Source organism: Serinus canaria, chromosome 9 (assembly GCF_022539315.1).
Source record: "Serinus canaria isolate serCan28SL12 chromosome 9, serCan2020, whole genome shotgun sequence".
In the NCBI taxonomy this organism is placed as follows: Eukaryota; Metazoa; Chordata; class Aves; order Passeriformes; family Fringillidae; genus Serinus; species Serinus canaria.
Genome location: NC_066323.1, coordinates 5466983 through 5492055, shown reverse-complemented (window position 1 = coordinate 5492055; position 25073 = coordinate 5466983). Strand labels below are relative to the sequence as shown.

At 39.5% G+C, this 25073-nt stretch overlaps 1 protein-coding gene across 7 annotated transcripts in view; it reads right to left on the bottom strand.

Annotated features, from left to right (window-relative positions):
* Nucleotides 1–25073, bottom strand: part of NAALADL2 (N-acetylated alpha-linked acidic dipeptidase like 2) — a 400239-nt gene that overhangs the window by 197648 nt on the left and 177518 nt on the right. For all 7 annotated transcript variants that reach the window (XM_018912780.3, XM_018912779.3, XM_050978009.1 and 4 more), the window contains one exon: nucleotides 19009–19510. In XM_018912780.3, the coding sequence (XP_018768325.1) occupies nucleotides 19009–19502 (494 nt within the window). In that variant the 5' untranslated portion in view covers nucleotides 19503–19510. The remainder of the gene's footprint in view (nucleotides 1–19008; nucleotides 19511–25073) is intronic.

Here is a 25073-nt window from a genome sequence, read left to right as displayed (position 1 = left end):
GCAGTCCATGCCTTTTATAAAATTTGGCATAGTTAAATTATGAAATACACATTTCAATATTTTCTTAATTTCTCATGTGAAAAGTAAAATATTTCAAAGGTGTTTCCTGTTGACACAATTTAACCTTGCATTATATTTTAAGCTTTAAGATTCTTTGCCAAGTTTTGTGTGAAATCAGAACATATTTTTAATGGGGAAAGTGAAAAATTGGCTTGAAGAGAGCTTGCTCTGCTATCACACTCTCAGAACCCACCTTCCTTAGCTGAAATAGAAATTACAGGTATAATATATAGTACTCTTTTGTTTATCTTACACATAATACCAAGACTAATTCTCACTGGGCAGAATTTACCATTGTATCCAATATATTGCTGCTGTTGAAAATATAAATTCACATTTTCTGGCATTTAATATTCTGCATCACCAATATGATGTTAAGTATGAAGTGTTATGAGTATAGAAGTAGGAAAAAATATTGTTGGCTTGGGAATCTTAATTTTTCCTCACTATTTTGGGGTTCATTTCCCCCACCCCACAGAAGCCCACTGCAATGGAGATACCTCCTCAGCCACTGCAGTTCTTAGTGCTGACAATAGGGTTTGTTTACCTGTTTGAAGTAGGAGCATTGCAGTCCATCTTTATGGATTTTACAGGGATGTTGATTCCAGTTTAATGAGCATCAGAGAGCATCTGGCAATTACACCCCTGAGGAAAGCTAACTGATAAATGTGCAGACCCGCTGCAGCAAGGCCGGCAAAATCCACTCTGTAAAAACAGCTCTCAAATGGTCTCTGGCACACACAGAAAAGTTTACAGAGAAGGAGCTCCTGCTTTACTTTGAAAGTCATTAGTAAGACACTAAGTGCCATCTAAGTGCCATGCCAGAATAAAGCTCTGATGAGCTCTGGTTTTTCTCTAAATCAGATTTTCCCAGGAGCACAGCTCCTCATGGAGATGTCCAGCAGCAAAGTCGGGATCACAAGTAATTGTTCTCTTCTGGAAGGGAGTGAGAATTGGCCACCACACTTTCCAGGAGAAAAAGCTGGTAGAAAACACCTGGAAGGACCAAAGCAGAAGAGTGTTGGCATGTCAGCTAGCCAGGTGGATTGGGAATTCCCTTGGTGACACAGAGTTACACAATCCTGGGAAAAACATTCTATGGAAGATGCAAAAACGACCCGAGTTTTGTCCAGGGTTGACTGATGCAGTTACACGAGGGAAACTGAGAAGCATCTGAAACTAAACACTGACCTAGTGCACTGTGTGAGTACAGTTCAAAGACATGGTGCTCAACAAATAAAACACAAGAATAAAAGCAAACAGCCCTTTTCATCCAGCAGCAGTAAAACCAGAGGGCAGAAAACGACGCTAAATCGCTTACGCTTGTTGCACCAACAAACCGTATCTGAGTTACAAAATCTGTGTCTCAGGGTAACCATTCCTATGCAACACGGGGCAAAAAAACCTCACTGCTGCCACCAAGGTCAATGTGAAGCCACAAAAATGACTTAGCCTGGGAAATGGTGGCACGTGAAGGAGGAAATGGCTGTGTGAGGACCACAAAGCCAGAAGAGAGGAGAGCAGTGCACAGGCACTTAATGCGTAAAAGCAAGGAACCAGAGAGGGCTGGGTTAAACCACCTAAATATAAGTGTGACCCCAGGTGACAAAGAGTGTTCTGTCATTTTGGTGATTGCCAAGCACAGTCAGCAGCTCTTCCAGGGCTAAGCACAGCCTCAAATGTAAATGTGAACTGAGGACAAAAGTGAAAAGAGAAAACGTCTGGGCAGCACGATAAGGCAACGTGAGAAACAGCTCCATGATGACCTGTTTGTGATCTCACTTTCCTCTGGGCTGCCTGAGCACTTGCAGAGCTATGCCAACAGGAGAGCTAATGCATTTGGAAAATACCAAAACAATTTTAAGTAACTTCAGATGTTCAAATAAATAATCCTCGTTTTTAGTCAAATTTGAACAAAATTGTGTTTAAAGAGAAAAACCGACCCATTTCTAATGCTGAATAAATACAGATTATTATAAAATTCCTTCTACTAATTTCAGATTTAGACTGTGCAGAATAACACACTAAGAGAACTTATGGTTCTTCACATTCTTAGCCTGGGACTCCTACTCATTTGGTCCCTCTTACTCAAATTCTTTTCACACCTCTCATATGCAATGTAAGATAAAAAACTTGTCCTAGATAGGGCAGAGATTTTTGAACACGTTTCACTTGGCTCATGTAAACTTTTGTTTCTAACCACATTAGAAACTTGTGTTGGCTAAGTAATTTTTAAATGTCACTGCTGCAAACATAAACTTTGTACTGTGCATCAGACTGACTGGAAGGATTTAACAAGATGCACAGTTCCATGTGTGCAGATGTTTAAATACAAAGCTTTTAAAGAAAAACTCACTATTCACTGTAAAAATAATAACTCAAGAAACTAACAATTGTCTCCTGTTTCAATGAAAGGTGTGACTTAAAAAAAGAGATTAATTCCTGATATCCAGCTGACCAACTGAATTAAATGTTCAAGAATTATATTGTTAGTAGAGTTTAAATCTCTCTCCTAGTAGAGATTCATATATTAGTTCTGCAATACCTCTGTAAATACAAAAATTCCCAACATCTCAGCTGTCTTATTCCTTCCAATAATCCTGTGCCTGAAAATGTGTCCGGGGTTTAAGAACACAAACTTACAAATAACCCAAAAGAACCCAAAACCAAACCAAAGTAAAATCAAAATCCTAACACACCTGAGATGCTCAGGGCTAAGGCACTTCCCTTATTCCCTCATCCCACTTATTTATGAGCAGCTCCAGGGCACAGTGTGAAACATATTCTGGCAGCAATTACAGTTTCAGGGAAATTGGTGTTCTGAAGAAACAAAATATTTTGCATTTACAGCCTCTTTGGTCTTCTTTAACCTTCAAACTGCTTAAAAACCCAAAGATAATTTTTCTTCTGCATATTCCATGGCATCAAACTAGCACATCTCCAAAGCTGAGAAAACATATGCTGTCAGCAAAGAACAAAATGATCTCTTTGATACTAATACCTGTGATAGTAGCATGATAATAACTATGTGTGACAACTTCTCCCTGCTCTCAGAATAATTATGGCTCTCCAGAACTCAACATCTGCGTTACCAGATGTTACTGTCAACCACGTAAGCAAAAGCACTGCAGAAACCTGGCCAGCCTCCAGAGCTTTAGTCTCAATACCTCAGCAGATGCAGGTGGTTTTCAGTAGTCCAATATTTGGAGCACCAAGCCATGCAAATCCACTTGTGTAAACAATAAAACGGCATCAGCAAATAATGCATCATACCCAAACAGGCTCAGTGCAGTCTGGGACTGCCATTTCTGCCAACCCAAGGAGAACTGAGATGAGATTTAGCATGTCTGACACAAAAAATAGTAACGTTACAACATGCTTCTGTCTGAAAATTCACTTCCATTAAGTTCTTTTAACTTTAACACTGACTTTCACACACAGACACAGTATGTGCCAGCTGGATGACACACGAGTTATTAAAAAATGGGCATGGGCAGCAGAATCCTAAAATATCATCTCAAACCCATAAATCATTCACTCTTAACATGTAAGTGGCATCTTAGCACCAAACTCTTTGCCTTTACAGGATGATTTACATACAGTTTTTATGGAAGAATTTTTCTTCTGTCTATGTACATCTAAACTGCAGCAATCTGAAATCAAATTATCTTCAGCAGGGAAGCAATCCAAACTCCAGCTGAACTTTTTAAGTGAAAATAAACAGATTTAAAATGGAATTACTGTAGCCAAAGGGTAACAATCTTTCATAAACGTGCCTGAAGCCCTTGGATGCTGAACCTTTTTTATTTCACACTCCTTAACTATTAAACCAACAGGTTTATACCAAGTAAGAAGAAAAAGTCTCTTTCTACTAAAGACTCCTTCACCATTTTGTTTTCACAACCAGGGAGAGATGAGTCTACCCTGTTGTATCTGGCCAGACTTTCTTTTGCTTCTCAACTCAGCCTAGGACATCCCTTTCCCAGAAGAGGCACAAGGAGGGCAGCTCTGCTCCTGCAGCATCTTCCAGTCCAGCACTGCTGAAGGTCCAGCTCCTCTTTCCCTCCTCAATAACCCACTGTGGATCCCTAGGGCAGCAAAAACATTGTGGGAGCCCAACACACTGATGGGCACACAGAGGGTGTTGTTACAAATACAGATGGGCTTTTCCTAACAGTTGCCCCAAAGCATTTTACACAAGCAGCAAGTGAGCTCTGACGTGCTTATGCAGTTTATTTATAAATTAGGGAGGCGTGAGTGGAGGCTAAAACGAGATGTAAACTACTAACAAGAACAGAATCTGTCTGCTAGATCTCAGCAGAGCTGTGCAGGCTGAGAGGTAAAGCAAAGCAGGTTTCACAGCCAAAGACTGCATCCAGTATTTGGTACTTGGACATGAATCTCTAAAGGGTAGTGAATGCAGATCAACCTAAGTGTTCAGATATGTAATTAAGTCAGAAATCATTAGGGCCTTTATGACAGCTCTACAGCACTAAAAGTCAAGGTTTCCACTATAAAACTTCTTCTTCACGCATGTAAAAATTAGCTGTCAGAATTATTTCTGGGTTCAAATATGTCTCATAAGCTCTTCACCTTCAAGCAAATTAAAGTGAAGTGCCCAATCATTTTTAAATGGCATTCGCAGTAAGTTCTAGGGGGGTTGCAGTCTGATCCAATTCTGAATATTCAGCCTTTTAACTTGAACTTCAACAATTAAGGTTTCCTTAGCAGCAGTAGCTGCACCCTCTCTCCAACTCTGCACTCACAATTTTCTCATTTTCTACAATTATGGCAAAGGCTGCATTCAAAATTAAGGAGCATAAGCTACACATGCAGGCATTAACTTTTAGGAAAACAAAGGCAGTGTTACTACTGGTTATTGGCATTTTAGTGGCTTGAAATAAGGCTCCAGAACACCAGCCATTGTATAGAGAGCAAATAAAATCACTCACTACCCAGAGAGCTCCCAGCCTAGACAGCTGATTTTTTACAAGCCATACATTCATGGTCTTTAGTTATTCTGGTCCCTCTGTACATAGAGGCACTTCTTTGGAAAAAGATTCCAAAAAACAAGTGCCTGTCAGTGCTATACTATGCTAACTCAATGATGCTGGGGGCTTGTCTCTGAGAAACTATGGACAATCAGGATTATTTTATTTATTTCTGAGTTAAAAAAATAAATCCAATTGTGTTAGTCCATATTCCTCAAGTGTGTAAAGACATGCTAGATATCTCACATAACAAAATTAAAATTTAACTGTTAACTATAAATAATGGAAATTTAAATAAAGGAGCAAAGTTACACGATTGCAAATTCAGAACAATTCTGGAAAATTTCAGGAAAATAAGTGCAACCTAGGAAACCAGAAAAAAGACTAATGAAATTTTTAAAATATGATCTGAAAGAGCAAATAATGAAATAATTATTTATACATCTAGATTACCACAAAGGGAGTTGCAAACTCAAGGGGCTCCCTTTCAGTGGCAAAACCAGGAAGAACAGTTCAGGAGCATTTAAAAAGGATACAAACTGCCTTAGTTCATCATGTGGCTTTATCCTCCTCTAAGAAACACAGTTCCACTTCCATGACTGTCAACATACTGCTTAAAAATTATACTTATAACTCATTTAAATTCCAAATTATTTTTATTAGGTTTTTATTTTATTTTATTTTTATTTTTTGAGTTATTTCTCACTGGAACCATGATAATTTACAGAATTACTAAATTACTGAAGGGCTGAATCTATATTTAGTCAACTAGTCCTTTCTGCTGAGATCTACTAATATAAGATGAGAAAAATTTCACATGATATTCGTGGAAAAATTAATTTAATGTATTTGATTATTTCTTTAAAGAAGGGTCTAAAAAGCATTAGCTCAGGCTTTTTGATACCCACTGCATAATAACATTAGTGTAATAATTCATGCCTGTCTTTTGTTTAGATTTTTGTGGTTTTTTTTAAAAGGAAAAATAAAATGGAGATAATTAATCTGATTAAATCAAAACATTATTATAAAACACACACTCTGAAAGGCAAATTGAATACCATCAAGGAGCTTTTCTTGTCTTCATTCCATCTTCACTTTCCCTAAATAATTAAACCTTCTCTGAAAATTCAGCCTTTCAGCCAAAGAGCTAACTATTCTGTGATGCTGTACTTTAACATCTGCGTGTATTCAAGGCTGGTGAGAGACAATATTTCCTGTGGGTATGAAATTCTTCTGGTAAACAGGGAAAAGGAAATGAAAACTTTGTTACATTGCCTTCAAGATCAAACCAGGACTCCTCCATTTCATAAAACCAGAGCCAGATCATTACTTGTGAGCAAGAACTCACTGTAATTTCCCATATCTAGTAGAATGTGCTCTCTCACAGAGCTAGTGTTCAAGTAATGCTGTAAGTAAAAAACATTTGATTTTACTGTATTCTCACATATTCCCAGGGTGGCTCAAATCCTGTCTCAAACCCGAGCTAACAGGGATCCATCAGCTCCCTCTCAGCTCTAATAACAACAAACCAATCTTGAGCACACACAAATGCTTCCAAGGTTTCAAACACTGGTGTGGGCAAAATAAAATAAGATATTTTCTGACAAACTTCAATAACATTCACAGCTGAGGAGAAGTAAATACATTGTTTGTAACACAATAAAAAAGCATACAGACATCTCCTAGCAAGGAACACTAATTCTCTATTACTATCAACTCATCTCTTTAAAGGATTACAAACAGTACAACAATATACTTTTGATGCTTCTGGAATAGCTGCCCTGGCAATTCTTGCTAAGGTCACATTCTTTCTTTTAAGTTATCTTTTTAGTAGTTTTATGAAGCACTATGTATCACAATCTGGCATAAAAAACCTGAAACTATTTGTGTATGGCTACAGGAAACCTTATTGCAATTATTGCCATCCCTCTATGTATGAGATTGCTTTCCTCTCATCCTGGAAAAAAACCTCTCTTTACTTTGGGGTAATAAATCTTCAGTTACTGATGGATAGCACCATTCTTGTCCCAGAGTCACTCTTCATGAGTGGCACAACAGCACATAACGAATACTTAACACTCATCTTTAGATAAATCTGTTTTCTACCTCTGCTGAACTGAGTCACATAATATAATGCAGCCAGCAACCAGTGTCTAACACACAATAAATAAAAAGTGTTAAAATGGCTTTATGCACCAGGAGATCCAGTATATAACTAATGCTGAAGTTCATTCTTTTGGGGCAGACTGAGTTATTCAATGGCCAAAATTCAGTGCAAACATTCTGAATTCTTGGCAGGATAATATAAAGTTGGAGCAAGTGTGTAAGGAAACCATTAACGAATATCCTTCTATGCTAACCATCTCTGGATGTGTTTAAATAAAGACTGGATGTGGCACTGGGTGCCATGGTCTAGTTGAGGAATAAGGGCTGGGTTGGACTAGATAATCTTGGTGTCTTCCAGCCTGATGATTCTGTGTGTGCTAACAAGTGCTGCAGGAATGCCAGCTGCCCTTGCCTACAAGGATGCAAACAGGACCAGATCTCAAAGAGATTCACCTGTCCTGGGGGAACCAAACAATGAGCAAAGGAGGATCCCATCAAGTCCCTCAGAAGTCAGAAGGTGCTGGTGCCATCACACCCTTTGCTGTGCCCAGCTCAGTTGAGATGCCCTGGGAGAACCCTGGGGTTTCCCTGAGGCAGTGCAGGAAAGGTCCCTGAGGAAGGCAGCCACGCAGCAAAGCTTTTAGATTTGGGACATCCAATTCCACAGCCCTGCTGGAAAAATTCCAACATTCCCCCAAAGCCAGTTTTGCCAACACTGGGCCAAGAGGAACCTTCCAGCAGGGAGACCCAGAGCTCTGGGGCACCAGGGCACCTTGGGGATCCTCTGGCAGGACCTCAAGCCTCCTTAGCAAGGCAGGGCCAGCACTGTGCAGGAATGCCACTGAAGAGTTTCTCACTCAGACCTAATTTGATATAGGATAATTTGATCTTTAATGTCAGTCTTAATTATGTTAACTGAGGGGAAGGGATCCAATCCTGCTGCCAACATTTAATCCTGCTATGACTCATCCTGATCTGATTAACTGTTTCCCACACAGAGAAACCTTTTTAATGTCAAGACATACTGAGTCAGGAGGAAATGAGAGAGACAGAAGAGAGACCCAGCCCTCCATGAGCCTCATTCCTCCTCAGGAATCTGTGATCTGTACATGGCTGCTGAGGCAGCAGTGCTGGCAAAAACTGGGAAAAGGGAGTTAGATTAATCCAGGCAGGATGCAACACAAGCATGTAAAACCAACTTCCAAATCCACAAGACTAAAGGAGGATTTAATTTATTTAGCTTTGTATTTCTAGAATAATACCAAATGATTTTTGTTTTAACCGAGTCTGCTTCTTAAAAAAAAAGAAAAAAAGAAAAAGCAAAAATAAAAGAAAAAAAAATGTTTTGCTAGCAAAGAGCTGCAAATCCCAGATAATGCCCAGCCTGTTCACAGTGCCATGAACAGCTCCCAGTGCCTTTTAGGAGCACCCAGCTCCACCCCAGCTCCTGCAGCCCCCAGAGCCCAAATCCTCTGGTTTAGCTCAGTCTGTTAATCAGGACAGCTATTAACATCAAGCCCTCTCAGGCATCCTAGCAAAACCAGCTCAAGAACAAAGGGGAAAAAAGCATTAATTCAAAAAGTTAGTCACAAATTGTATTCATCTTGGTATGCTTCAATACAAGCTCTAGAAAGACTGATGAAACACAGAGATCAGGGAAAAAAAAAACCAGAAATAAATCACTAAGTCATCTCACCTTTTCTACACCACAGACATATTCTGCCTTGTGTTGAACCCTACAACAGTTTGGCTAAAGAATATCCAACAACAGAACAAAGCCATAAAGGAATTGGTTCCATTCATCAGCTTTTCTGTGCTGTGTACTTCTACTTGTAATTTAATGCTGGATTCTCCCCCAGATATCTTTTTTTTATGTGGAAACAGTGCTGCACTGCAAGCAGCCAACTCCATCTTACACTCTATACAGCACCTATGTTGATATGAACAGGATAAGCCCCCCAAGCTGTATTTATATGTAAGGACTGTGTCCTTAATAACTCTCTGGGCATTTATAACACAGCCATCATGGAACTTACCACTGCAAAGGAACTATGAACACAAGCAGTACTTGTGGGCCTGGCATTAGAAGGCAATCAGGCTTCAGCCAGGACCACAGGGAGAAGTGTGGCAAGCACTGGAGTATCTGACAGCACTGAGAAGTGCTGTGTAAAGGACAGAACTTCAGCTACTATGCAAAATTACACCTGTGTATTCACACAGGCACAAAACCCCATATAGAAATGGACAGCCATACAAATAGATATGTTTCTGTCTGTAGGAAACAGCCTTTACAGAAGTTATTAAATTAAAAAAAAAAAAAACCACATGTTTTCCACAACAACAAAATGAATACCTGTATTAACACCATGCCTTATCTATCTTCTTAGCACATAAACTGAATAATTTAGAAACAATATCCCCTGCTAGGATCTGTGCTAGGATCCTGAGGAACCATGCAGATTAAACTTTTTTTTTGTCACAGGGTTTAATTTTCTTAAATAGTTTCCAGAAATTTTAGTAAAGAAAAACAGGCATTATAATATAGAAGAAAACCATTTGTATATTTTAGGTCACTATTTGCACTGCTAGCAACACAGCAGCAGGTTCCATTTGCCTTGAACTAAGCATGTTATGAATAATTCAGGTCCTTGCTTCATTCCCTAAATAGTTGACAGGGAACAGAAACTTTGTTCTTGACCTGTATAGCCTTTTTTGAAGCCTGCCTATTTATTTATAATGCACATCACAAGGCCCATCACCCAGGTTGGCATTCATTGAAAATAAAAGCATTCAATTACAATTACTAACAAATGACCATAAAACAAGTGACTTCCTAGAGCTACCACCTTTTACTTGCAAATAGCACTCAGCCAACTATTTCAATAATTAAATGCTCTCAATCTGCACTGCATCAGCCCTGGCTCAGGGAGCCTTGGACAGGAAACAGATTCCAGAAGCACCAGGAACACCTTCAGCCTGGCCACAAGTGTCCCTGTGAATATCTGAGCTCTGTGCTACAGCCCAGCTGCCCTGCTGAACAGAGAGGGCAGTGTCCATCAAAGGCACACTGACATTTTCATGGACTCCTTACACATTCTGAACTATTGATCCTTCTTCTCACTGTCTCAATTTTGATCAAGTCCTGGGCTTCTCCAGTCTGTGGGCTGCAGTGAGTCACCTGAAGCAGCAGCAAAATGTGACATTGTCTGGAGCATCACACCCGTACTGACTGCTGAGACAAGGTAAAGTGCTTCAAATTCTGGCCATTTCATCAGTTCTGTATCACAAGAGAGGATTCAGGGGTCTGCAGCCACGTCCCAACTTCCACAGGAAAGACATTCCAAATCACTTTCTTTCTCTAGACCCAACTCTCAATAAAATACTACAATTACTGCAAACTTCTGCCTGTAGAGCTTTCACACATTTCCTGGAGAGAAGTCAATCTGTGATGGGGTCCTGACCCTTTCAGCAATAGTGACCTTTCTCTTGAAGCCTCACACAACCCAATTAATTTGCCAGATGGCTAATGAAGATTGAGCACCCATTAAAAAAATAAATAAGATCTTAGTATTACTTTTAATGCTCATTTTTGTTTCTGTTATCTTCTCAACTCTGTTAAATAAGAAATTTTCACAAAACAGAAATAAAGACATTAAGCTGGTCAAGGATCAGACATTGCTTTGTGAGGAACTGTCAGCACACACCCCCCAAATTCCCCAAACAGGAACAAAAATCATGAGTTCTTCAAGAAAAAAGATTTCCAAACAATTTTGCTTCTGAGCTATTCCAACATTCTATTTTGATAGTGACATTTCAATTCACTTTTCAACCTTCTTGCTTCCCTAGAAAGAAAAAAAGAAGGGAAAGAGAAAATTCCATCTTACTGGAAAATTGCAGCCTTTTCAGCCTTGAAGAAACACTCATAAACCAAGCAGAGTATGGGTTGCTATTTTAACTTGTACAGGAACATATGTAAATTTGTGGCAACTGGATGTGTCCAAAGGCTACATCGGCTTACATGAAAGATGAGAAAGGAAACACCAGCTATATGAAGGATGAGACCTGAAAATGGATATTTAAAGATCACCCATTACTGAGACTGAGAGAAATGACATACACACAGAGCAGGAGGCATTATTTACTTCTTGTCCACGAAGACTACTCTAGAAATTCAAAATAGCCATCTTCTTTAATTTTGAAAAGTCTTAAACTGCACAAGTTCCAATATTACCAGGGAAAGCCCCAACTTTGCAAAGCAATCCATATTTGTTTCATTCCAGAAACTCATCAGCTTTCAAAGAGAATTGGACTGAGAATAGATGCCCCTTAAGAGAAGACTACTGCAGAATACCACCACTAAAATTGATTATTATTCAGACAATATCAATTTCATTATCCCTGATCGATCCTGAGCAATGTTCCCCAGCAACCTTCAGTTACAAATTCTGCATGAACAGTAACTTAATGCAGTACACCAAATTGCAGTTACTTAAATTCAGCAACAGTCTGACTTATCAGGCTTCCAGCAAATAGCTGTCATAGGTGCTGATGGAAGGGAACTGCTTGTCAAGGCACCACCAAGAAGGGCTGAGAAAACTCCTTTCCCTCAGGGCTTTGTTAATTTGATTTATGTGTACAGGCAGGAAACTAATTGCTTCTTGCTGCAGTGCCTTCCATGGAGCTGCAGATCCCCCTGAAAGGCTGGATCTCAGGAGTACCCATGGACTTCACTTTCACACCGTGCTGATGAGAGATGCATCCTAAACAGCAATCTGCCAGGGCTTGGTGCCACTAAAATTGCAGGGACTCTTGGAATGTCCTCTGCCACCACCTCCTCTGAGGAAAATCCACCCTCTGAGCACACAGAAATGCTGGAAAGTTCAGAGCAGAGACAGCAGAAACTCCTGCACTGTTCAGGCAATTAAGAGAGAGTCCATGTGTCACTAATTAAATTGTTAAGGGGGTTTGTTCTGCAAGGTTTGTTCCTCACTGTTGTTCTAAACACGTCCCTGGGACCACCAGCCAAAATTGCTGATCCTCCTTGTATGGAGCTGCAAGGACTGGACAGTGAAGGACAACTCTGTCCAATTTCTTCACCCTGTGGTATTTACCAACTGGAAGCACCTGGCCTACAATGAAAACTGGTTGTCATCTCAGCAGGCTGTGTGGCTTTTTTTCCTTCAGGTTCTTTCTGTTAGGAAAAATGTGGTTTGGTTGAATCTATAAAAATGATAGATGGCAACATAAATAACTTTTTAGCTTCTAAATACTGCCTTTTAGCCAGCATTAGTGTCAAGAGCTGCTCAGAAACCTCCAGTCAAGTATTTCTGTCTTTCAGGTAAAGTCAAGTACAGAGCCTATCACTCACCAAAAGTTTCTTAAAATGGATGGATTTTTTAAAATCCACACATGTTTCACCATCCATTCCAGATTGTCCCTGAAAGAGAAATGCTCCCTTGAAAATCTGAGCTTTTCAAAGAGCACCAGACACCTACAGGCAGAGTGGAGAGCCAGATGTCCCAGGGTTGCCCGGGCTGACAGAAGGATTCAAGGCATCATCAGGCCCTCCTCAATCCCTCTGTTACCCCAAACAGGCAGGAATGTGGAATGCCAGACCTTAAAAAGCAAATCACTCCCTCAGCCATGCTGGCACAGCTCATTTCATCATCTATTAGGGAAAGCAGCACTTGTCACCACTCAGAATTGCTGATCTAATTGGGACTAAATTGCCCCACACTTAAAGCAGTGATGGTAAAGCAGCACACAGCTAATGGCCATGGAAATTGGTTCTCTCTCTAAACCCTAACCACACTCCTCTTATGAGGACTGTGAGGCAATTCCAGCAAGGTAATCTTTAACTTGAAAATTAGTAAGATTATGCAATTCAAAAATAAGTGATCAGAGCAAAATTCATTTACACTTTATAGCCTATCAAAAAGCAGTGACACTTTCTCATGAAACACACGAGGCTCTGTACAGCAGCAGGACTAAAGCCATTCATCTAGGCTGTGACAGACAGTAAATTTATCAAGGGACTTATTACTTATTATGCTGATGTGGCATAATATAGTTTATTGATTCTAATTCATTAACATATCACACTTACTGCTTAGGAAATCAAACATGCATTGCTTAGGAAAATTTTTTTAAGGCAATACTATGTACTTAACTTACAAAGGATACTGTTATAATACAAAAAATCAGATTTTAATGTAAATTGTTTCCCAAATCAACCATCTAAACCCCGATATCTTTGGATGGATATTGTTAAAAAAAATAATCAAGTGAAAAGAAAAATTTTTCGCAGTGAAACACTTGGTGGACTTGAAACATGTCCTTTCAATGTAAGTAAGCCATAACCTAAGACATTTCTTCAAAAAGGAAAAGGAATATTAGAAGCTTGTGCTGCAGCTGACCCTAACAGGATCAAACTTACAAGTCCTTCTCATGCATTCTATCAATAGAATGCATCCTTTTTTCATCTAAAGAAAAAGAAATAAAATGTAAAAAAGAATGAAACCAAGGAAAACTATCAAACACACAAGCCTATTAACACCTCTGAAGTACAGATATAACCTATTTTCTGGTTTAAAAAGAAATCGTACTTGACAAAAGTGGGTATCTGAAGCCTAAATTTATCAAGTCTCTGTTCCACAGATAGCACTTGGGTCACACAGGGCATCTTTCTTCCACAAAAGACACCTGCCCACGTTCCCAGAGCCATTCTTCAAGGGGGAGGTGGCAGGGGGATAAGTGGGAACTTTCCCTTGTCTGATATTACCCTTATCTCCTTTCAAAAAGGACTCTGAACTTAAAAATACACATTCAAAATTATCATGTGAATGAAGAGAATCCCAAGTGACTCTGCAGTGGGAATGAAATGGATCCAGGGAGCTCACTTAGCTCCTGGTTACCTGGGAATGCACCAACATCCATTCCCAAAGATAAGCAGGCCTGGCTTCAGACTGAGCCTAACTAGATTTAATACTTGCATGTTTGATAGCAGCACGAGAAATACCTGAAACTGATAGCCAGGAGGAAATAGGATGAGTTCCCATTGCTTTTTTTCAATGTTCTTTTCAGCTATTGGTGTGACAAAAACCAAAACTGGTGTACAGGGGACAAAACTGACCCTGAGAGAAGAGAGCTAGGCCAGGTCAGTGCTCCCAGCAGCCATGGGAAGGTCAGGTGTAGCCATTAATTAGCAGTAGCTGTTAATAGGAGTGGGCACTAAATGGTCTCTACCCAGGGAAGCAGTGACCAGAGCCCTCCTTTCCTCACACCCTTCCCGAGGAGGCTCTGCTCCTGCAGGGATTCCTCATTCCTGGGACAAAGGCAAATCACCAAGCACCAGCCTGTAAATTTTATTTAGTCCAAGTCTCTAAAATTCCAATTTTCCTAGAAGTTCCAGGCTCTCTCTGCTCCTCAGGTATGTATTTCACAGGCTTTACCTGGGAAAAAGATTTGAAGCCCCAAGGTTTTAACATCACTGATTACAACTGATCAGGGAACAAGAAACACTTGGGTATGGAAGCGTCTCACTTCACTTTGAAAAAAAAGAAAAAGGGAAAAAAAAAAAAGTACAGGTCCTTTTCTCACTGCACTGGCACTTTTATTCCTTGGCCATGACACACAGGAGAGCAGCTGCTGCCTGCTCTCCCAAAGCCCTTTGAAGAATTAAGCTCAAGTTATGGATGGCAGCAGGCACCAGTGACAAATCAGTTCTTGCCAGAGATGGATTTGGGAGATCCTGCAGGTGATATCACCAGCTGGAATAAGGAACAGATATGCCTCTAAAGGAGAGTTAGTTACAATTGGATGTATTATGAAGGGATTTAAACCTCCCTGTTGCTCAAGGGGGGAAAACATGATAGTGCAGGGAGCATTTGAGTGAGAATACACAGGATGAAAAGCAGAGTTGAAATGCAGAAGCTTCTCTGTAGACTGGCTGGAGAGCAAAGCAAAGATTCTTCCCTCTGAGGCCCCATCCCAGTTTTAATCATGGGAAGATTATCTAAAAAAAACCTGTGGATCTGATAACAACCAAGATGTACAATTTTGGAAAGAAATTATTGAGTAAAGCTCAATGAGGCTAAGAGCAATATGAACATGAGAGCAATCTGCTCATCTGATAAATAATGCACAGCCAGAGTTATCACTGGCATGAACATGACTGCCTGCTTCTTTTATTCTTACTATTCAACATCAATCTTTGTTTATCCATTTAATTTACAGAAGCCAGCCCCAAAATTAAAACCTCCTAAAAAATCATGACAGTCCCACATTTTCCAAATAAAATAGGATTGCTTCATTTTGATTTAGTTTTGGAGCAATAAAATCAAAATGCTTTATACACATCATATGGACTAAGAAAGAAAAAAAACCAGCTGAATTTTCAAAAGCACTTAAGTGATAGTAGAAATCTGAGTGTCATTTAGAAATCTGAGTGTCATTTTAAAAAGTAGATTCTGTGTTTCAACTTCCTCCTCTTTTAGATGTAGGATTTATGCCCTTTTCATACTCACCCTGAAGGCCTTCTGGAGACAAGTTACACCTACCTTGAACTTAAATTTTATCATTTATCTTCCAGAAGAACACTGTGAAAAGTTATACTCATGGCACAAACAGATATAATTACTGGATTCCCATCAGCCCAGTGATGTCTGCAGAATCATGAATGATTTAATCAGATCTGAATCTGCCTGTACTGTGGAGCAGAATTTTTATCTTCAAAAATATATATCTGAACAAACGCAGTATTTAAACTCCTGAACTGTTTGACTTACTGACTGAATCCTATTAACAATATTGGTCCCTTTTTTCTTTTCTGTCCCAGTTTAAAATACAGTGCTAAGTGAGGGAAAGTCTTCATTTTTCTTGTGGCAATTACTTTTCCCCCTCAGGAACCTCTGACAACTCATCTTGAAACCTCTGAAATCAGGAATGAACTGATTGCTGCAAGCAATCGTGAACAATGCAAGCACCTCCCCACAGGGGGTGGGGAGAGGTGTCCAAAAAGGCTCACAGAGATAATGTTGATTTAGGCTGTACCACTGAGTAAGCAACTTGGCCAAAACCAGTAATTACAACTGTGCTAAATTGCACAGGAATTCTGTAGCATTCCCATTGCACGGGAAACAAGGTGCAAAGTTGAAGGAATAAAAGCCAGCACACTGAGTTCTCTTACCTAATGATTTCCAGTTTGTCTGCTGGGAAAAAACCATCCTTAACATGGAGCTGGGATGATGCAGCCAGCCAGGATGGGACAGACAAAAGAGGAGCCCACCAGGAGCCTCCAGTGGAGAACCTGAATATCCCAGTTCAGCAACCCATGAACACAAACTGCAGATATCCTACACCATCACTGAATTGTTTAGGTTGAAAAACACCTCTAAGGCTGAGTCCAACCCTTAAGCCAGCACTGCTGAGTGACAAGGTGACTAAACCATGTCCCTAATGCCACATCTACATGTCCTTTAAATCCCTCCAGGGATGGGGACGCAACCACTTCCACTCCTAACAGGGACTGGCAGACAGGGTTCAACTTACACAGAATCCAGTCCTAATCCAAACAAAACCAACACAAGTTCCCTGGAGCACTTCTGCCACCTCTTTAGGTGCAAAGGGTTAAATCCTCAAAGCTTCATCTGACCACAAGCAGATTTCACCCAACAGAAAGCTCCCACCCCAGACCTTCCAGCACATGAAGGTGATGTCTGCTCCAGCACTATGATTGGCACCTCTGTGTCTCTTAAACAGTTTTTTTTTCCTCCTAATGCCTTCACAGGACTGTTAGCAAACTCCCATACCATCTGAGCCTGATCTAAGGAGTAAACAACGAAAATTAAATTAATGTCATGCTCAGAAACATTTAGAAATTGCAAGCTAAGCAGCTGCCACTTATTCCTCGTAACTTCAAGTATTTTACTGAAGGAAGTTTTCAAAACCCATATATTGATTTTGTCAGGTTTGGGCTTTTTTTATTTTTACTTTTACCCAAGCAACATATGTTGCACGTTCTGTACTCGTAGGCCTCCACACACCCAGGTTTCATTGCAGTCCCTCTGACTCCTGCCAAACAGATGTTGAGGGAAAGCAACTGAACACAACATGGGATAAAAGCTGCCTCAGACCAAAATGCTGGGTTAGGAAAAACCTTGTGGCTAATGCAGTATACTAAAAGCATTGATTATATATTTATATACAGGATTGATAGGTAGCTGAATTAATATTTGACTGCTTTTATTGAAATCATACTATTAATAGGAAAAAAAACCCCAAACAAGTATTAAGAATTATGTTACAGGATGGCAACTACTTAAGTTTTTTAAGTTTCAAAGTATTTACATAATTTATTTTACCTAAAATCCAGATTCTCACTAGTGTCTAATAGCAAGCTGAAACCATTTGACAAGTGATAAAGGGTTTCAAAAGGGATGGTTTTAAACCACCCTTTGAAATAGCAGAATGGCAAGGGATTCCCAGTCCCCAGTCACAAAATACTGAAGTATTATCCTGAGTCTGACAGACATGTCAGCAATTTGCTGTAATTTGTGTAATACCCAATCTTAGGGCTTAGCTTACTCCAACACTTTGGTTGTGACGAAGCCTAATGACAGAATTCAGTTCAATTTACTCTCTGAAAGACAAAGGAGTTATCTTTTTACATTAAAAATCAACATTTTTCATGACCTGAACCCTTTCCCATTATGAAAATAATTAGATCTGTATGAAGTAGAATCAGTTCAGTACCTGAAAACTGACATGAAACCCTTCATATTTCCTTTTTCTCTTGAATTTAGTAACAGTGTTGGCTCAAAACATGGCATTACCCACAGGATTTAAGACTTGGCCTAGCAAATGTGATAAAAGACAAATATTGTTAGAACACCCATGTGGTTACTTCTGATGTGTTTCTGATCTACTCAGTAACACCTCTTTGGATGACCATGACAACATTATTTTCTTACGTCAGGTATGGGACCTCTGCTGCTTCTGAACTGATACTAATCAAAAAAATCTGCAATTGATTATCTTTGAAATGAAAAAAGAACTTTGCATTCCAGAAGCCAAAAATAAGCTCATCTCCCATCCCATACAGAAATAACTTTCAAAAGTTGGCAAGCTCAAAAGTTGGTTCCTGCCTATTTTCTTCCACACTCACTGCTACAGAAAAGCGATTATACTCTGACAAAAACATGTTATATAGACTGTCAAAAAAGTGAAAAGATTCTAGACTGAAAAAATAATAAAATCAAACCCAGTCAGACCCTGGTATTTTAGAAAAACTTACATTCTTAAAACAGGTAATAAAGAAAAAAATAAATAAATTACCATCTTTAAGAGTGCAAAGGTCAGTTTGTCCATCCTAAACCCACAGAGAATAAAGGTTTAATTTACCATAAAGAGGGAAAAAAAAAAAAAAACCAGAGTTCACTTTTGTGACGAAAATTAGATGGGGATTTTTTAAAGCACCAAATATTACAACACATCATATCAACCTTGCTTTTCAATAGTGTTATTTGGCTGTCAGCTGGATCTAGGACAGCTGTTCTATTGTTTGTATTTCCATTCAATTTGAATTATCTGTGTTTTTCAATTCATTTACGTTAAAGATAATATATTTAGCAATAGAACATTAATAAAGCAAAACCAATTATGATTAGCACAAATTTGCATTATTAAAAATTAATTTTGTATATGCTTATGAACATCTCCCAAGTGTCATGATAAAACTGAACATAAAAAAAAAGTCAGGGTTTGTAAAAAAGATTCCACATAAAAAATTCAGGTGGAGACTTCACAGTGGCACCTGAGAGCATTTAGACAAAATACCTGCCAAGGTACGTACCTGTAAATCCGCTGAATATTTTCAGCTTTGATTTCCTTGAGAATTTCTTGGTAGATCTGAGGATTATTTGGTTCTTGAGATGTTGGGGGAGAAGGGCATTTCTTGCGTGCATAATATCCTATCACAATTCCAAAAATAAATAAAATCAAAGCAGTGCAAAATAGTTTCAGTATCCGAAGAAAGCTGCAGCGGTTGCTCTTTGGTGCCTGTCTCGTGTAGTGGGAGATGTAGTCAGGGTCTTCCTGGAGCCTCTGGAATCTTCCCTTTGGGGAGGAGGAAGCCTGGATGGGCTCCAGGTCGAGGTCAGGGCTCTGTGAGTTGCCCAGGTGGTGCTGGGCTGCGCTGTCCAGTCGGAAATGGTCAAAGCCAGGCTCCTCCAGCTCTTTTTCCATGTCCCACTCCAGGTCCAACGCTGTGGCTTGGAGCTCATCGTTGTCAAGGTATGGAGAGTGCCCCTGTGCTCTCTGGTCTGCATTCACTTTGTGATAGGCCATCTTTTTATCTATTAAAACAAAATTCAAAAGCTAAATGTTTGTTTCTGTATGCACACCTAAACAATTTATTCATTCTTTGTAAACCTGAAGGAATGAAAGAGACAATAAAGCCCAAAAAGTGGGTTCTCAGTATTTCACTCTCCCCATCTCCATTGTCCTGTCTTTTGTCAGATCAGCGGTCCCATGAACATCATCATGGGAAATAAACTGTAACAATATGAATAAAAGGAATTTGAAAGTGCCAATGGCAAACCACTGAAATTATCCAATTATTTTGTCAGTCCTCGAGATAATATTAAAAAATTGAGTGAAGGCTCAGAGTTTCCAAAACAATTATTTGTTACCTGAAAGTAATTTTAAAGCTTAACAACTGTGTGCAACAATTTCATTTCACACACCGTACAAAATAATGCTGCTAAAATAAAGTTGAAAAGCTGGAAATAATATGAATTGCCTGATCTGATTCTAAACACAAGGAAATGATAAATTAAAAAAGAAACTTCAGGGTGACACTGTACTTACATATCAATAAAAGGCTTCCATTTAGATGGAGCATTCTATTATTTATAGGTATTTTAAATGCATAGTTCTGGAATGACTGATGAATTTACTTAGAAATTGTCCCAGCTGTTTTGCTCCACTTATTTTTCCCATTTTAATGAATCAAAAGCACTGCCAGCTAAGTATTTGTAACAAAATCATTTTTTTAATAGCACGGCATAACTGTGGCACTTCTAGATATTTCTATGAAAGCAAAAGCCCTCTACAGGGAACTCTGACCTCCAGTACAAACATTCAAAGTCAATTTTCAACAAATCATCTTTGACAGACTGCAAGAACAGGGTGCCTTTTCCCCCACACTCTGACAATAGCCATTCCAACATATCAGCATCTGTAATTTAGGGCTTTTCAAACATCAGATTCACTTCTCAATTGGAATTAAATGAAGATAAAGATATGAAACCTCTCATAGTGATGAACACTTGACTGACACCTACAACACTACATTACCACTCCAATTTTATGTTTTAAGGCGTTCTCACTCCCTAAGATTCCCCTCCAAATAACATTACCACATAACAGAGGAACCCACTGCAATGGCAAAGTGGAATTCAGCTTTTTGAAGCTCTCTGAAGAGAGCAAACTGCTTGCAAGCTCCAACATAATGAAACAGCCTATTGTCCCCTGAAAGGCTATCTGCCTCTATACAATACCAATTTACAGTGCCTATTTTCCCCCTACAGCCATATAAATATCCCTCACCTATAACTGTCAGACAGCCTGGGAACAGCCAAGAGACCCCACATGTTCCAAGTCACCATTCCAGTCCCTTTGCAAATCAATTCACCCCCTGTGGTCCAGACTCTTCCAGAGGCAGTGGGAGCAACAGTTTAGAGTGAGCTGAACTAGTGTGAAAGCCTGCATTATTTATTTAAATAACGACTGCAAATTTCGTCTTTATATTCCAGCAGAGTCCACAAATAGCTGCGAAGTCAAACAGCTGCAAAGGTGCTGTGGCTGCTCTCTGTGGAGTTTGTTAGCCCAGCCCTCAGGTTTGAGAAGGATGCTCTGAACTCCAGCACCACATTCCCCATGGCTGTGAAGGACCTGGAGATTTCCCAAGGGAGCACTCTGCCCCTCTCCATTCAGGTTGTTCAGGAAGATATTGAATAATGCCAGCCCCAGAAATGATGCCTGCTGCACTGAGCTTCCTGCCAAACACCAAGTGGACATCAAACCATGTACTAATATTCTTTGGAAAATTGAGATAATTCATTTTCAAGCTATTTATCTGCTCTTTCACTTTGTCTCCTCCTTTGTGAGTGGAAGGATTAACTTGCAAACCATCAGTGACAGAAATCACTGATAGGGAATATCAACTGCCCAACAACCCCATCTTTCCAACTCCACATCACATTGTTTTTTTAGAAATTAAAGACTGATGTTTGTCCTTTAAAGCAAAGCAGATCATCACTGCATTTCATAAACAGGTAATTTTGGCTCTAGAATTCCTGAAGTCATTTAACAAACTGGATTAGGCAAAGAGGTAAACCCTTGGCAGATTACTACAGTACTAGCCATAAACCAGAGTTAAGTCAATTTTTCAGATGGAGTTTCATGGCAAATATTAATCTTGCTGAGCTTCTAAATGTTGACCATTGCTATCTGTGGTATTTAAGTTTTCCCCATATTTATGATTTGAAAAAAATTGTTATTGTTCAATGGAGTGTATTAATAAAGGTTTTGTAAATCTACATATAAATGCATAATAAAAATTCATATGAAATTTCTTGAAATGGTTATTATGCAGATGAGTAGTAACCCCATTCCACTGCTTAGCATCTCAGCAATTCAATTTTCATTCAGAGCACCAAAACCAGTTTCCTCACTTCAGGAAAAAAAAAAACAAATCAAAAACAACCAAACAAACCAACAAACACACAAGCAGCTAAATGACCTAAAATAAAAAAATCAATATTCAATTCAGTTTTATATTTGAGACCAGTCTTTGGAGTATGGGATCTTATTAGCAACAAATGTTCTTTAGTTAAAGAATGCAAAGAATGCAAGAGTAGCTGCAGTTGTTAGCTTCACTTTTCCCACTAATATTTCTAAGCTCATTGTTCCAGTCTAAGGACATACTTCAAGGTGAGCTATGCTATCTGAGATCAGAGCCTGCACTACATTAAACCATTCCAAAAGAAATTTTACAAAGGTTCTTAAGGCACAGCTCATTTGTGCCATGCAATTGTAACACCTGCTCTGTTCAGTATTTGGTATTTAGCTGGTGAAGGAGGTAGGCATAACTTAAACAGTATTTATTAAATGTAGTTTTGGCTTGGAACTGGAAAGAGAAAGAAAATACCACATAGTCACAGTAATAGTGATTTGTGAAAAAAAAAAAGACAATAGAAATACAGAAAAAAATGAAGTCAAGAAAAAACCACTACTGTACTCTAGTTCAGTCTTCTCTATAACACAGACCATAAAATGAACATATTTTTGAAAGACATTTTTGAAAACTTCAGGAGATAGAAAATTCACCCCATCTGCCAGCAAGCTGTTTCAACATTTAATTGTTGTTAAATACATGTTTTATTATGAAGATAAAAGAGCAACTGCAAAATGCCAGAAGTCTGAATATGCACCAAGCGAGCTTTAAAGCCACTCTATAGGGACAGCAAAGGGATCATAAACTCTGGAATACTGGACAGAGCCAAGCTGATGACCAATAAAGCTGATGTACATTTCTACACTTCCACTGATTTGTGGGAAGAATGTTTATAGAGAGGTATCAAACCAAAGCTGAATATCCTTTCAATTAACTACACACAAGAAATCAGGAGAGTCAGCTTTATCAGATTGTTGTTGCCTTAACGAGCCCATTTCAAAACTCTCTGCCTGTGCTTTGACCTTAAAAATAACACATTTACATCCTGCCTGATAGAAACATCTTGTTATGGAACCACCAGAAACTTCTTTTCTTGACAACTTTCCCTGCTTCAATCCCTTATCAGCAAAGCTTTCGAAAACTACAGAATATGATCTTCATTGAAAGTCACCCCCCAACACCTCCATAGCAGAAAAGTGAGCTACATGAACATTTTATGAAACCGACAAGGAAAAAGCAATATGAGCATACTACTGTAAATTGTGACTGGTGCTGTAGTTGTTAAACGCAGCTCATAAATAGCTGAGACAATTAGCAGGCTCCTGCCCAGCGGGAAGTGTTGGCAAGTGTTAATGGGCTGCCCACAGAGAGCCCTTCTCAGGCCACTTGGTGCTCAGCACCGAAAAGGCAAAATTCACCCAGGAATTCTCCTAAAGGCATTGGGACCTCTTTGTGCAGTCATAAATCCAAAATTCTAGGGCTTTTGGCTCATCTCATTTTGAAGGGGTCTTTCCTTTTTATTTTCTTCTCAATATCTTCTATACAGAGTGCTTTTCCTCTAAGTCCTTGTAATCTTTTTGTGCCTAAGGAAACCCCAAAGTAGATGTAATATCACCTGTTAAAAGGGCCAGCAGATGTGCTTATCATAGAGCTCAACACCCACTGCACTTGCAAGGCTTAAAAGTATGTATAACAACAAATTAGTACTTTGTTAAACGAGATGATGCCAAGTTTCAGGCCTAGACAAATTTCTTCAGAGTTATAAATCCCTGACAGAACTTGTTTGCAGAAGAGATTATGATGCCATTGTCAACAGCAACGTTACACTGCCCTGTAATTCAAAAATAATAATGTGATATTTCCATCAGCACTGCCTTAATTCTGCACAGTAATGATTTCTCCCTTCCCTCACCTGTGGGATATGGACTTGGCAAGCAGTTCAGTTCCAGCAGGACAGTTAAGGACCTTGTCACTCCACAGAGCCACCAGATAAAAACAAATGACAAAACTCACCAGTTGTTCACATTTAATTGAAGATGAATGCAACCTGAAAGACTGAGCAGTGTTGTAGTAAAAACGACAGAGAGATCAGGCTGGAGGAAGGTCTGTACAACACAACTAAGTTTAGTCTAAAGTTGTCTCTTCATAGTAAATCCTTTTTGACACAGACGAATGATAGAATATCTAACCTCTTCAAAATCTCTCATTGATTTCATTATATCACAAACAGCCATGTGGACCAGGATACCACTGACATCAACACAAATGACCACATGACAGGAACAGGGGCTGTGGTGCACCCTGATTGATAAGACTTGTGCAGCATGATGCCCACCTGGAACAAGAGTTAATCTGCCTACAATCAAATGTATCAGCCACCTGAGCTGTAATATCCTGGGCCATGATGTGCACAGGTACATGGATATATTTGTCTGTTGCCTTTCTGAATTTCTGGGACTCACAGAAAGATTGCAGAAAGCTCCTTCTTCCCCTATAGACAAGTACCAGGTAACAAAAAGGCAGCCTTAGCTGGTCTCTAATATGCTGGGCATGTATTACTAACACAGATCTTTCCCATTCTCAAACATGTTTAGTCTGCAAACACCTATTTGCCTGAAACAAAACTCAGATATATTTACTGACATTATAGGAGCTAACAGCATCTGGGATAGATGCAGAGTCTGCCAAGGGGGTTTGGTAATACTGCGACTTAATCAGATCACTATAAATGGCTCTGGTTGAGCCTGTGCATTCCTTGTGGGATGTGCTGTGCTGCTGCCTTTGCTCTGCTTCCAGGACAGCTTTTCCCTCCCATTAGGATGGGAACAGCTCAGTTCTCTCACTGTTCGCTCTTTTTGCTCATTTGCAAACATCAGGATGACAATGCCAAACAAGGAGAGAGAAGCCCCACACACACACACACACACACACTGCAGTTTCTTAGTTCATTAATTAATCACTCATTTTTCCAGTGGAACCAATGCTCAGATCCTTCTCCTTGAGAAGGGCACTGGATAGGATTTCATTGTTTCTAAAAGCAAAGAAGCAGGTGGGCAGTCAGGACTTCCAGGGCTAGCTGGGATGTGTTGGGTATGTGTGTTTACACGCTGTTCTTAAACTGGGTGCAAGGGGAAGAAATTCTGTCCCACATCTCTGTTCAGTTGCACCAGGCCCCAGCT